This window comes from Carcharodon carcharias, chromosome 20 (genome assembly GCF_017639515.1).
Source record: "Carcharodon carcharias isolate sCarCar2 chromosome 20, sCarCar2.pri, whole genome shotgun sequence".
NCBI classification, from domain to species: Eukaryota; Metazoa; Chordata; class Chondrichthyes; order Lamniformes; family Lamnidae; genus Carcharodon; species Carcharodon carcharias.
Window position 1 is genome coordinate 112685355 of NC_054486.1, and position 14058 is coordinate 112699412.

General features: G+C 50.4%; 1 protein-coding gene across 1 annotated transcript in view; it reads left to right on the plus strand.

Moving 5' to 3' along the window:
• Positions 1-14058, plus strand: part of LOC121292388 (nesprin-2-like) — a 62134-nt gene that overhangs the window by 18338 nt on the left and 29738 nt on the right. Inside the window, exon 9 of the mRNA XM_041214238.1 lies at positions 11589-11751. Within this exon, the coding sequence (XP_041070172.1) occupies positions 11589-11751 (163 nt within the window). The remainder of the gene's footprint in view (positions 1-11588; positions 11752-14058) is intronic.

Genomic DNA, 14058 nt, shown 5'->3' on the forward strand with positions numbered 1-14058 from the left:
AAGAATGGAAATTAAAATAAAATGGACAACAATATTGGTAAAACAACGATGACGATGTTTAGAGTCAGGAAGATAGATTCTGCTGAAAGAAAAGAACAGACTAAACACTAGTGGGACTCCACTGATGAATAAAGACAAAAGGGAACAATTGAGGGTCAGGAAAGAGGCAAACATTAAGTACATAGACAGTAGAGGAATGCAGGATAAGAGAGAATACAAAGAGGTTAGGAGAGAAGTCCAAAAAAATTAGGAAGACAAAGAGCTATTATGAAATTAAATTATCAAGGAACATAAAATATTTTGCAGAATAGGTTATCCTGAATAAGCACAGCCACTCCACCTCCCTTATCCCCTCTCTATCTTTCTAAATATTTTGCGGGCACCTCAGTTTAAATAGGAAGTCTATGATGGAGGTAAGGCCATTCAAGGATAGCCAGGAAAGGGAAACTGTGTTGGACAAATTTATTAGACTATTGCTAAAAAAAAGAGACATGCTGTCAAAGCTTTTTGCCTTGCACTCATCAGGACAGTTTGCAAGACAAGACCAAGAATACCTGTCCTGTGTCTGTCTCCCACTGCTTCAACAGCATGTCTCTTTGTTCCAGCAAATTTCAGAATTGATTAGGAGGAAGTGTTGAATAGATTGTCGATGCTTAAAGTTGACAAGGCACCGGGACTGGATGAGTTGCGCCCAGGGGCAGAATTTTCCGGTTGGCGTGTGGGGGTGGGTCCAACACACCGGCAATATTTCGTTCAGCGGGCCTGCGCCGGAACCGGCTGCGCGTCTGCCGAAATGGCCTATTAAGACCTTTAAGAAATGAATTGAGCCACTTGTGAACACCGCCTGACCAACCTTAAGGTTGGTGGGGGGGTGGGGGGGGGGGGGGGGGGGGGGGGTGGGGGGGGGTGGGTGGGGGTGGGTGGGGGGGGGGTGGGCGAAGACCACAAGCCGTCTTCACGTTTTTCAGGAAACCTCGTCCACGGGCGGGATGAAGTTTCCTGAAGCTTTTATTAAATAAATTAATTCATTTTCATAAATATAAAAACATGTCCCCACTCTTGTGACACATTCACCCGAGGGGACATATTTAAATACATTTTTAAATCGATTCTTTAAATATTTTAATACCCATTCAATCACTCCCTGAGGCACGGAGCTGCCTCAGGGAGATTGCTGCGATCTTTCACGTGCATGCGTGAGAGAGCGCTGGACCCGACTCTCCCTCCTCCCCGTGCTGAACACTACCGGCTGCGTATTATGCTGGGCCAGCCTTAATTGGCCCACCCGTGTAAAATGGCGGTGCTGAGCCGATCTCAGGTGGCGATCAGCTCTGCTGCCGCTCCCACTCCCGCCTGCCATTGGAAAAATCCTGGCCCAAGGATATTGAAGGAAGTGAGAGTGAAAATGGCAGGAGCCCTGGCCATAATCTTTCAGTTTTCCCTAGACTCAGGGGAGGTGCCAGAGGACTGGAGAATTGTAAACATTACACCCTCGTTCAAAAAAGGTTGTAAGGATAAGCCCAGCAATTACAGACCAGTCAGTTTAACTTCAGTGGTGGGCAAGATTCTAGAAACAATTATTCGGGATAGAATTATTAATCACATGGAAAACTAGGGGTTGATAAGGAAGAGCCAGCATGGACTTCTAAAGGGGAAATCGTGTTTAACTAACTTGCTGGAGTGTTTTGAAGAGGTAACAGAAAAGGTCGATGAGGGTAATGCTGTCGATGTGGTGTACATGGACTTTCAAAGGGCATTTGACACGGTGCCACACAACTGACTTGTGAGAAAAGTTATTGCTCATGGAATAAAAGGGACAGTAGCAACGTGGATACAAAATTGGCTGAAAAATAGGAAGCAGAGAGTAATGGTCAATGTATATTTTTCGGGCTGTAGGAAGGTTTTTAGTGGAGTTCCCCAGGGGTCGGTATTGGGACCCTTGCTTTTCCTGAAATATATTAATGATCTAGATCTTGGTGTGCAGGGGACAGTTTCAAAGTTTGCGGGTGATACGAAGCCTGGGAGTGTTGTGAACTGTGAGGAGGACGGTGTGGAACTTCAAGCGGACATAGACAAGTTGGTGGAGTGGGCAGATAGGTGGCAGATGAAGTTCAATGTGGAGAAGTGTGAGGTGATGCATTTTGGTGAGAAGAACATCGACAGACAATGTAAAATAAGAGGTGAAATTTTGAAGGGGGTGCAGGAGCAGAAAGGCTTGGCTGTATATGTCCATAGATCATTGAAGGTGGCAGGACAGGTGGAGAGAGCAGTTACTAAAGTATGTAGTATCCTGGGCTTTATTTATAGCGGCATAGAGTACAAGAGCAGGGAGGTTATGTGGAATTTATATAAGATCCTCGTTAGACCTCAGCTGGAGTATTGTTTACACTTCTGGGCACCACATTATAGGAAGGATGTGAACACATTGGAGACAGTGCAGAAGAGGTTTACAAGAATGGTTCCAGGGATGAGAAACTTCAGCTATGAGGATAGACTGGAGAGGTTGGGACTGTTCTCCTTGGAGAGGAGAAGGCTAAGTGGAGGTTTGATAGAGGTGTTCAAAATCATGAGGGGACTGGACAGAGTAAGCAAGGAGAAACTGTTCCTGCTTGTAAAAGGATCGAGAACGAGAGGGCACAGGTTTAAAGTGATTTGCAAAAGAAGCAAATGTGATGTGAGAAAAAACTTTTTCACACAATGAGTGGTTCAGGTCTGGAATGCGCTGCCTAGAAGTGTGGTGGAGGCAGGTTCAATCGAGGCATTCAAGAGGGCATTAGATGATTATTTGAATAGAAACAATGTGCAGGGGTAAAGGGAAAAGGCAGGGCAGTGGCACTAGGTCATAATGCCCATTTGGAGAGCTGGTGCAGACACGATGGGCTGAATGGTCTCCTTCTGTGCTGTTATGATTCTGTGATTTATTAGAGTTATTTGAGGAAGTAACAAGCAGGGTGGGTAAAGGAGAACCAGTAGATGTAGTGTATTTGGATTTCCAAAAGGCATTTGATTAAGTGTCATATTAAAAAGTTACTGCACAAGATAAGAACTTGTAGTGTTGGGGGGTGAACAGGAAACGTTGGATGGGATTTTCTAGCCCCGCTCACCTCTGGGATCAATGGACTTTTGACTGGGTCACTGCACCCCCAGCAGGGGGTTCCGCCACAACAAGGGTCACAAAATCCCGGCCATAGAGTCAGGATAAATGGGTCATTTTCAGGATGCCAAACTGCAATGAATGGAGTGCCCACGGGGATCAGTGCTGGGTACTCAGCTATTTACAGTTTATATTAATGACTTAGATGAAAGACTGCATTGTAGCCAAATTCGCTGATGACACCAAGGTCGGTAGGAAAGCAAGCTGTGAGGAGGATACAAAGAGTCTGCTAAGGGATATAGACTGGTTAATTGACTGGGTAAAAACTGACAGATGGAGTATAATGTGGGAAAATGTGAGGTTGTCCATTTTGGCAGGATGGATAAAAAAGTGGAATATTATTTAAATGGAGGGAGACTGTAGAATGCTGAGGTATGGAGGGATCTGGGTGTCTTTGTACATGAATCACAAAACATTAGCATATACATATAGCAATAGGGTATAAAAGTGGGGAAGCCTTGTTATAACTGTACAGGGTTTTGGTGAGACCACACCTGGAGTAATGTTTGCAGTTTTGGTCTCCTCATTTAAGGAGGGATAGACCTGCATTGGAAGCAGTTCAGAGAAGATTCACTAATCTGGGTTCCTGACTTGTCTTATGAGGAAAGGTTGGGCAAGTTGGGCCTATGCTCATTGGAGTTTAGAAGAATGAGAGGTGACCCTATTAAAACATAGAAGATCCTGAGTTTCCAATCTTGGGGAAATCGAGAACTAGGGGGCACAGTTTAAAGGTAAGACAGAGATGAGGAGGAATTTCTCCTCTGAGGGTCATAGTCTTTGGAATTCTCTTCCTCGGACAGCAGTGGAGGTTGAGTCATTGAATATGACTCAGATGTAGACAGATTTTTGATCGAGAAAAGAGTCATATGAAGGACAGGCAGGAAAGTGGAATTAAGGCCACAATTGGATTAGCCGTGATCGTATTGAATGGCAGAGCAAGCTTGAGGGGCCGAATAGCCTACTCCTGCTCCTAATCCTTATGATCTTATGGCAATACCAGAGATAGTGATCCAGAGTTGGCAGAAATATTATATAATTATTTTGCTTTGCCATTTACCAGAGAGATAGAACAAGTAGATATGACATTGAATGATGAGACGCACAATGGCATAAGTGCATTTAAAAAAATTTTAAAACAGGAGGTATTGAATAAACTAAACAAAGAGGATATATCCCAGGCCTGGATGGATCGCATCCACGTATTCAATAAGAATATTGGGAAGAGATAGCAGAGGTATTACTATTCATATTTAATAACTCGTTAGAAGATGGTGTAGTGCCACAGGATTGACAGATCACTAATGTAATTCCCATATTGAAGGAGGTGGACAGAACAAGTCTGGGGCATTATAGACCGGTCAGTTTAACATCAGAGTAGGAAAAATAATGGAATCCCTACTAAAGGAGAGAATAGTGGAACATCTGAAAATGAGAAATGTAACTATGAATGATCCACATGGGTTTCAATAGGGAAAATCTTGCTGGGTCAAGTTTATTGAATTTTTTGAGGAGGTAACAGAGAGAGTAGACAATAGTGATGTAGTAGATGTAATTTATCTGGATTTCTGGAAGGCCTTCGAATAGGTGTCCCATAATAGACTAATGAATAAGGTCAGAGAATGTACAGTCAGGGGATGTGGCAGAATAGATTGCTAGCTGGCTTCAAGACAAAAATCACAGTGTGGCTGGGAGGAGCAGTTTTTCAGAGTGGCAGGAGGTGAGAAGTGGTGCTCTGCAAGAGTTAGTGCTGGGTACTGAGGGAGTACTGCACTGTCAGAGAGGCGGTACTGAGGGAGCGCTGCACTGCCGGAGAGGCAGTACTGAGGGAGCGCTGCACTGCCGGAGAGGCAGTACTGAGGGAGTACTGCACTGTCAGAGAGGCGGTACTGAGGGAGCGCTGCACTGTCAGAGAGGCAGTACTGAGGGAGCGCTGCACTGCCGGAGAGGCAGTACTGAGGGAGTGCTGCACTGCCGGAGAGGCAGTACTGAGGGAGCGCTGCACTGCCGGAGAGGCAGTACTGAGGGAGCGCTGCACTGCCGGAGAGGCAGTACTGAGGGAGTACTGCACTGCCGGAGAGGCAGTACTGAGGGAGCGCTGCACTGCCGGAGAGGCAGTACTGAGGGAGCGCTGCACTGCCGGAGAGGCAGTACTGAGGGAGCGCTGCACTGCCGGAGAGGCAGTACTGAGGGAGCGCTGCACTGCCGGAGAGGCAGTACTGAGGGAGCGCTGCACTGCCGGAGAGGCAGTACTGAGGGAGCGCTGCACTGCCGGAGAGGCAGTACTGAGGGAGCGCTGCACTGCCGGAGAGGCAGTGCTGAGGGAGTACTGCACTGCCAGAGAGGCAGTACTGAGGGAGCGCTGCACTGCCGGAGAGGCAGTACTGAGGGAGCACTGCACTGCCGGAGAGGCAGTACTGAGGGAGTGCTGCACTGCCAGTACTGAGGGAGCGCTGCACTGCCGGAGAGGCGGTACTGAGGGAGCGCTGCACTGTCAGAGAGGCAGTACTGAGGGAGCGCTGCACTGCCGGAGAGGCAGTACTGAGGGAGTGCTGCACTGCCGGAGATGCGGTACTGAGGGAGCGCTGCACTGTCAGAGAGGCAGTACTGAGGGAGCGCTGCACTGCCGGAGAGGCAGTACTGAGGGAGCGCTGCACTGCTGGAGAGGCGGTACTGAGGGAGCGCTGCACTGCCGGAGAGGTGGTACTGAGAGAGCGCTGCACTGCGGAGAGGTGGTACTGAGAGAGCGCTGCACTGCGGAGAGGTGGTACTGAGGGAGCGCTGCACTGCGGAGAGGTGGTACTGAGAGAGCGCTGCACTGCGGAGAGTTGGTACTGAGAGAGCGCTGCACTGCGGAGAGGTGGTACTGAGAGAGCGCTGCACTGCGGAGAGGCGGTATTGAGGGAGTAGAGACTGATATTAATGCTGGATTTTTTCTCTTATTTTTACTCCTGTGTATGCATTTGTGTTGGAATATTAATTTTGTTTTTTGAAGCGAATGGATATTTAATTCTCCTGAGTGAATGCATTTCAATAGAAAAGAACTGAATACTTTGAACGTTGAAATGTCGCTTGGATAACTACATTCATCTCTTTAATGAAATGAGGGAAAGGGATATTTATACCTATTTACCCACCCTTTCCTGCAGAATTCTAATATTATATTTCAAATTAACTCTGGTATTAGAGACTGAACAAATCCTGACCTATTCTGGACTCCTGCTAATAGCTGAGAACTGGATTTAAACCTAATCCTGGTGAATACGCAATGTGTCCTTGCTCCATATGTCCCTCTCCAGTATGATGCTGATGCTCACGTGATGCGTGGTTAGTAAATGGCCCAAGAATTGGCAGAGGGAGGGGCCTAGTAAGACACTCTGAATGCTGACAGATGATCAGGGGAGTGCCTGACAGACGGCACGCTAATCCTTTTTACTGGGTTAAGCTAGTAGCTTTTCCAAAGAGACATCTGTTGCCTTCAGCACCTGGCCTCCAAGCCCCCATTGTTGGAAATGGCACTGTCGCGGAGTCTATCTCTTGCTGTGCTGTCAGCCTCATCACAGCCTCAAAGCATCACACAGCCCGGGAACAACTTTCACAGAGTTTCAGCTGAGTGTCTTACCATCAGTGCTAAGACGCTCAGTCCTGTGAGCGCCTGTAATCCAGCTGAATATCTCCGGGACTTTAGTTATCCTGATACAGACTGGGATAGTAACAGTGTAAAGGGCAAAGAGGAGGATTAGAATTCTTGAAATGTATAAAAGAGAACTTCTTTGACCTGTGCGTTTCCATCATAATGAGGAAGGGAAGCCGTGTTGGATTTAGTTCTGGAGAATGAAGTGGGGAAAGTGGAGCAGACTTCAGTGGGAGAGCATTTGGGGAACAGTGATCATAATCTCATCAGCTTTAGAGCGATTCCGAAAACGGACCCGGTGCAATCAAGCAGAAAGATACTAAACTGGAGCGAGTGAATTTCATTGAGTTGAAAATGGTCTTGGCTCAGGTGGACTGGAATCAAAAACTGGTGGATAAAATAGTCATTGAGCAATAGGTATTTTTCAGAGAACAGATGGTTTGGGTATGGAGGAGACATATTCCCATAAGGAGAGAAAGGAAGGGCAAAGCTGGAGCTCTCTGACTGGCTGAAGATATCTGGATTAAAGCTAAAGAGGAAAAGGGGTTTATGGCTGTCAGGTTCTACAGTGTAGAACTAAACTGAATACAGAAAATACAGAGGAGATTTGAAAAGGGAAGAGAGAGTATGAGAATAGATTAGAATAACATAGAAGGGAACCCAAAACTAATTTATAAACACATGAGTAGTAAAAGGAGAGTCAAAGAAAGGTTGGGGCTGATTAAGGACCAAAAAGAGGCAGAGAACATGGCCAAGGTATTAGTGAGAATTCTGCATCTGTCTTCGCTAGAGAAGGGGTTGTTGCTAATCTAGCAGTGAAGGAGGAGGCAGTAATGATATTGGATAGAATAAAAAGTGATAAAGAGGAGGTATTTAAAAGTTTGGCAATGCTGAAAGTAGAAAAGTTACTCGGTCCGGGAGGGATGTTTGTTGGTTTACTGAGGGAAGTAAAGGTGGAAATTGTGGAGGCTCGGACCACAACATTCCAATCCTCCTTAGATACAGGGGTGGTGCTGGAGGACTGGAGAGTTGCCAATGTTACCCCCTGTTTGAAAAAGGGGGGAGCAATATACCCAGCAACTACGGAGCAGTCAGTCTAATGTCAGTGATGGAGGCACTTATAGAGACAATAACCAGGAACAAAAATAACTGAAAGCCAGCATGAATGGTCTAACTGTAACAGCTGACAGATCCTCGGATTAGTGTCTCATCTGAACCAGCACAGAAGCAGGGATATTATGTCAAAACGTTCATAAAATGTGAGTTAGGTCTCAGCCTGAGTATTGTGTCCAATTCTGGTCACCACACTTTAGGAAGGAGATGGTGGGGAGGAGATTTACCAGAATGGGACCAGGGGTGAGAGTCTTCAGTTAATGTGGAGAGACCGGGGTTGTTTTCCTTAGAATGAAATAAAGAGGTTAAGGGGAGATAATAATGGTGTTCAAAATTATGAGAGGTTTGATAGAATAACTAAGCCAAAAACTGTTTCTAGTGATAGCAGGCTCGGTAAGCAGGGGAGACAGGGTTATGGTGATTGTCATATAGAACCAGAGATGACAAGAGGAAACCGCTTTAAGTGACACAGCGAGTAGTCCTGACCTGGAATTCCCTGCCTAAAAGAGAAGTCGGAAAAGTTTCCAGGGCCAAGGGAGGGAGACCAACTGGATCAACGTTCAAAGAGCTGGCCCAGGCTGGATGGTGTGAATGGCCTTCCCATGTGTGCTGTATCATTCCCATGTGGTGCTGTATCATTCCCATGTGGTGCTGTATCATTCCCATGTGTGCTGTATCATTCTGTATCATGTGTGTTGTATCATTCTGCGCTGAGGCAGAGACTGCGCGTGTGTGTGACTTTTCTCTCTGGGGGAATGTGTTGTGTGCATTGATGGAGCTGAATTGTCTTACATTGTGCAGGGACGCGTGACTGACAGTTGCTGGGATCAGCTGTTTGCTTTTAGAACTGGTTTGAGCTGGGGCCCAGTCTCTGCATGCTGCCATCAAATATATTCATTGTCCCAGTCATCTGGAACTGCCTCTCAGCTGTCTGTTTACAAGTGTCTTTGTAGGTGATTTGGAGACTCCCAGCACAGTTACCGTGACAATTGGGATCTGGTACCCTTTGAAATTCCGGTGAAACCTGAGAGAGGAGGGGGAGGGGGAGGGAGTGGGGGGGGTGCTGGTGCAATCTGGTCAGGAGGAGGGGAAAGGGTGGGGGTTGGGGGGAGAATCATTTGCCTTGTGCAGTGTGGCATGTGTGTGTGTAGATTATAGGGTAGAGCCTGCTTTGCTGGTGAGGCCTCCCTTTCTCTCTCTGTCTCTCTCTCTCTCTCTCTTTCACACACCTTGGAAATGTAGGACGGCGCTGCTACCTCAGGCATGTATCTGCTGGACGCTAGTTCTGTTTGATTATAGTGCCCAGAGTGATCCTGTGAAGCTGGATCCTGTATTTAACGGTAAGTTGTGTGTTTCTGTATCAACATCACTTCACGTTTTCATGTTGCCCGTACTGGATCAGTTCATTGAACAGAGATTTCATTGCACTTCAGGTGTATTGTATTGTGTCTGTGTGTGTCTGTGTGTGTGTGCGAATATTTGTACATATCTGTGTGTGTTTGCATATGTATGTGTGTGTATGTGTGTATATATATATATATATATATATATATGTGTGTACGTGTGTGTATTTGTATGTGAGCGTGTGTTTGTTTTGTATCTGTGTATTCATATATGCGTCTATGTATGTATATGTGTGTGTGTATTTGTATGTGTGTATATATATGTGTGTGTATACTATATATATATGTATATATAAATGCACACACACACACATATATATTATATATATGTATGTGTGTGTGTTTACATACACTCAGACATCACTCTGCTCAGTAAAGGATGTGAGCAAACTGGTCTTGTTTTGATTGTCATTGTCCTGCTCCTCCTAGGCTGAGTCTCTGTGTGCTGATGAAAGCATCGCTTGGAAAGGTCATTTCAGGGTGGAGGATTCCAGACCGAGCAATCTTCAATGCACTGGGTGGTGTGGAAGGGGGGAGGGCCCTTCGAATGTCTCCAGGAACACTGGAATGAACCACGATGTGATCTGCATTATTTTCCTTTGATTCATTGTCAGACTGACTCGTGGTCCAAACAGGAAGTTAATTTGTGGATGAACCTTGATTTTCTGCTGGTATTGTTGGAAGGAATGATTTGCTGACACCGAGTGTGACTGTGAGGACCTGTATGTTCACAGGGCTGCTGGGGAGGGGTTGGATTTATAAACTGCAGGCTTTAAAACAAGGGGATGTAGGAAAATAGGTTCGACTGTGTGTGTGCATGGGAGGGGCTGGTCCTGCACTGAGAGATAAATATTGGTGAGGACGTTGTGGGAAATACCCTACTCTTTGTTGGATTGTTTAGGTAGGAGTGGGGCTTGAACCCACAACCCCCTGACTCGGAGTTGAGAATGCTACCTTCTAAAGCACAGCTAACACTATTCAAGAAGCTGGGTGATTAACCCTTGATTAGTGAGCGAGTTTAACCGCACTGTGCCGATTATAGCTGTCACAGCAGTGATGTTTTAGAGAGGTCGTAGCAGTCTGGAATTAAAGTGGTGAAACACACTCATACCCAGCGTGGTACTGAGCCCAACAGACAAGAAATATTTAGGTGGGCGCTTGAAATGTCACAACATATAGGCCAAGTGCTGGAAAATGGGATTAGGATGGATAGGTGCTTGTTGGCTGGCATTGACGTGATGGGCCGAAGGGCCTGTTTCTGTGCTGTATAACTCTATGACAAGATAGTCCCTGACTCAGACCCTGAGCTCAGCCAGTTAGATGCTCTCCACTGGTCTCAGCATCGTTGACTTGGGGAAGAGATGTGGAGGTGAGGGGGGGATGATGAGAACTCAGCGTCCACACTCCTGATCGCTATCCCCTCACCCTGAATGAATATATACACCTGTGTGCTGACCCGGAGCGAGGAGAACATCACAGCCAGTCTGTGATACCTCAGCTGGAGCATCGTGTCCAACCCTGGCCAGTACACTTTAAGAAGGATGTCCTGGAATTGGAGAGGGTAGAGAGGAGATTTATCAGAATGGTACAGCAACTGGAGAAGCTGGGATTGTTCTCCTTCGAGCAGAGAAGGTTACGAGGAGATTTAATAGAGCTGCTCAGGATCATGAGGGGTTTCGATAGGTTAAATAAGGAGAAACTGTTCCCACTGTGGAGATAGTATGGGAGGGTGAAGATCAATTATAATCTTATTGAACGATGGAGCAGGTTTGAGGGGCCAAATAGCCTACCCCTGCCCCTAATCCGTGTGTTCTTCAGTGTCGGTAACTAGTGGGCACAGATTTTAAGAACCAGAGGGAGATTGAGGAGAGACGTTTTTACACAGCGAGTTGTGGCGACCTGGAAATGCTGCCTGAAAGGGCGGTGGAAGCAGATTCAATTGGAACTTTCAAAAGAGGAATTGGATAAATCATTGAAAAGGAAACATTTTCAGGGCGATGGGGGAAGAGCAGTAGGGTGAGACTAATTGGATAACTTTTTTCAAAGAGCCGATATTGCCACGATGGGCTGAACGGCCTCTCAATGTGCTGCAAGGTCACACAGGGTCACACAGGGTTACACAGGGTACACGAATCAGGCCTCTGTCTCCCCCACCCCCACCCCCACCCCCACCCCCACTCGAATCCGTGGAGTTTGACGAGGGACAGGAATTTCCATCCCTACCAATCGCTGCTGTTAAAATCTTCTCTCCCTGATCCCTTTGTGTGAATTTTTTGTGCCTGCTCAGAGTGAAGAAGTTGAAGGGAACCCTCTGCTCCGTGCAGCTCCTGGACAGGGAGATGAGCAACCTGCGGACCTGGCTCTCTCGCATCGAGTCCGAGCTCTCCAAACCCGTCGTTTATAACATCTGCGACGATCAGGAGATCGAGAAGAAACTCGCAGAGCAGCAGGTGAGTGGCTTAGGAACAGGAGGTGGGGGGGGAGGAAGGAGGCCATTCAGCCCTTCCAGCCAGTTCCACCATTTATTGAGGCCACAACCCATCTCCCTTAGCTCCATCCCACCCACTTTGCTTCCGGAACCTTCAATATTCTTTACCCATCGGAAGTCCATCAGCCTTGAAATTTTCAAATAACCCGCCCGCGTTAAGAGTCTTTTGAGGGAGAAAGTTCTAGATTTCTGCTGCCCTTTGTGTGAAAAAGAGCAACTTTACTGTTCAGGTAATGCTCAATATTCTGAACTTCTCCACCTGGGGAAAATTCCTTAATCATTTCAAAACAATATTAATACAACTGGGGATGGGGGTGGTGATGGGGGTGGTGATGGGGGTGGTGATGGGGGTGGTGATGGGGGTGGTGATGGGGGTGGGGTGGGGATAGTGGTGGGGGTGGGGGTGGGTGGGGATGGGGGTGGGGGTGGGGGTGGGGATGGGGGTGGGGGTGGGGGTGGGGGGTGGTGATGGGGATGGGGGTGGGGGTGGGGTTGGGGATGGGGGGTGGGGGTGGGGATGGGGGTGGGGGTGGGGGTGGGGATGGGGATGAGGGTGGGGATGGGGGTGGGTGGGGATGGGGATGGGGGGTGGGGGTGGGGATGGGGATGAGGATGGGGGTGGGGATGGGGGTGGGGATGGGGTTGGGGGTGGGGGTGGGGGTGGGAGTGGGGATGGGGGTGGGGATGAGGGTGGGGATGGGGGTGGGGGTGGGGGTGGGGATGGTGGTGGGGGTGGGGCTGGGGATGGGGGTGGGGATGAGGGTGGGGATGGGGGTGGGGTGGGGATGGGGGTGGGGGTGGGGATGGTGGTGGGGGTGGGGCTGGGGGTGGGGGTGGGGTTGGGGATGGGGGTGGGGATGGGGGTGGGGGTGGGGGTGGGGTTGGGGATGGGGGGTGGGGGTGGGGATGGGGATGGGGGTGGGGGTGGGGATGGGGGTGGGGATGGGGGTGGGGGTGGGGGTGGGGGTGGGGTTGGGGATGGGGGTGGGGGGTGGGGATGGGGATGGGGGTGGGGGGTGGGGATGGGGGTGGGGGTGGGGGTGGGGATGGGGGTGGGGGTGGGTGTGGGGATGGGGGTGGGGGGTGGGGGTGGGGGGTGGGGAGGAGCCGGGTTGGTTAGGGAGAGGGTGGGGGATGGGGGGTGGGGGGTGGGGTGGGGGATGGGGGTGGGGGTGGGAGTGGGGGTGGGGTTGGGGGTGGGGGTGGGGGTGGGAGTGGGGTTGGGGGTGGGGATGGGGGTGGTGGTGGGGGTGGGGATGGGGATGGGGGTGGTGGTGGGGGTGGGGATGGGGTTGGAAGTGGGGGTGGGGGTGGGGGTGGGGGTGGGGATGGGGATGGGGGTGGTGGTGGGGGTGGTAGGGGTGGGGGTGGTAGGGGTGGGGGTGGTGGGGGTGGGGATAGGGGTGGGGATGGGGGTGGGGGTGGGGGTGGGGATGGGGGTTGGGAGTGGGGGTGGGGGTGGGGGTGGGGGTGGGGCTGGGATTGGGGGGTGGGGGTGGGAGTGGGGTGGGGGGGGGTGGGGTGGGGGTGGGGCTGGGGATGGGGGTGGGGGTGGGAGTGGGGGTGGGGGTGGGGGTGGGTGGGGTGGGGGTGAGGGGTGGAGGGTGTGGGTGGGGGTGGGGGTGGGATGGGGGTGTGGGGAGGAGCCGGGTTGGTTAGGGAGAGGGTGTGGGGGGGGTTTATGAGAAGCTGTAGAGACTGAGCCCCTCCACTAAGGACAGCCGCAGCTTCCAGCTCTGGTCAGGCTGCTGCAATCCAAGTGGAAGCCCTGTACTTGGGGGGAGGGGGGGGGCTTCACAGCCACATCCGATCCTGCCTGGACCCTCTCCCCATTGCGTGTGACGATTCTCCGCCGCTCCACCATCGCTGCTGATTTCAGCCTTCGCAATTCACCCTGGCACTTAGCAGCCGGGAGTCACGAGGAGTGGCAGCCCCTCGCTAACCACCCCCACCCCCACCCCCACCCCCACCCCCACCCCCACCCCCACCCCCCACCCCCACCCCCCAGCCCCAACCCCACCCCCACCCCCACCCCCATCCCCAACCCCATCCCCACCCCCACCCCCATCCCCAACCCCACCCCCACCCCCACCCCCATCCCCAACCCCATCCCCACTCCCACCCCCACCCCCATCCCCACCCCCACCCCCACCCCCACCCCCACCCCCCACCCCCACCCCCATCCCCACCCCCAACCCCATCCCAACCCCACCCCCACCCCCACCCCCACCCCCATCCCCACCCCCATCCCCAACCCCACCCCCACCCC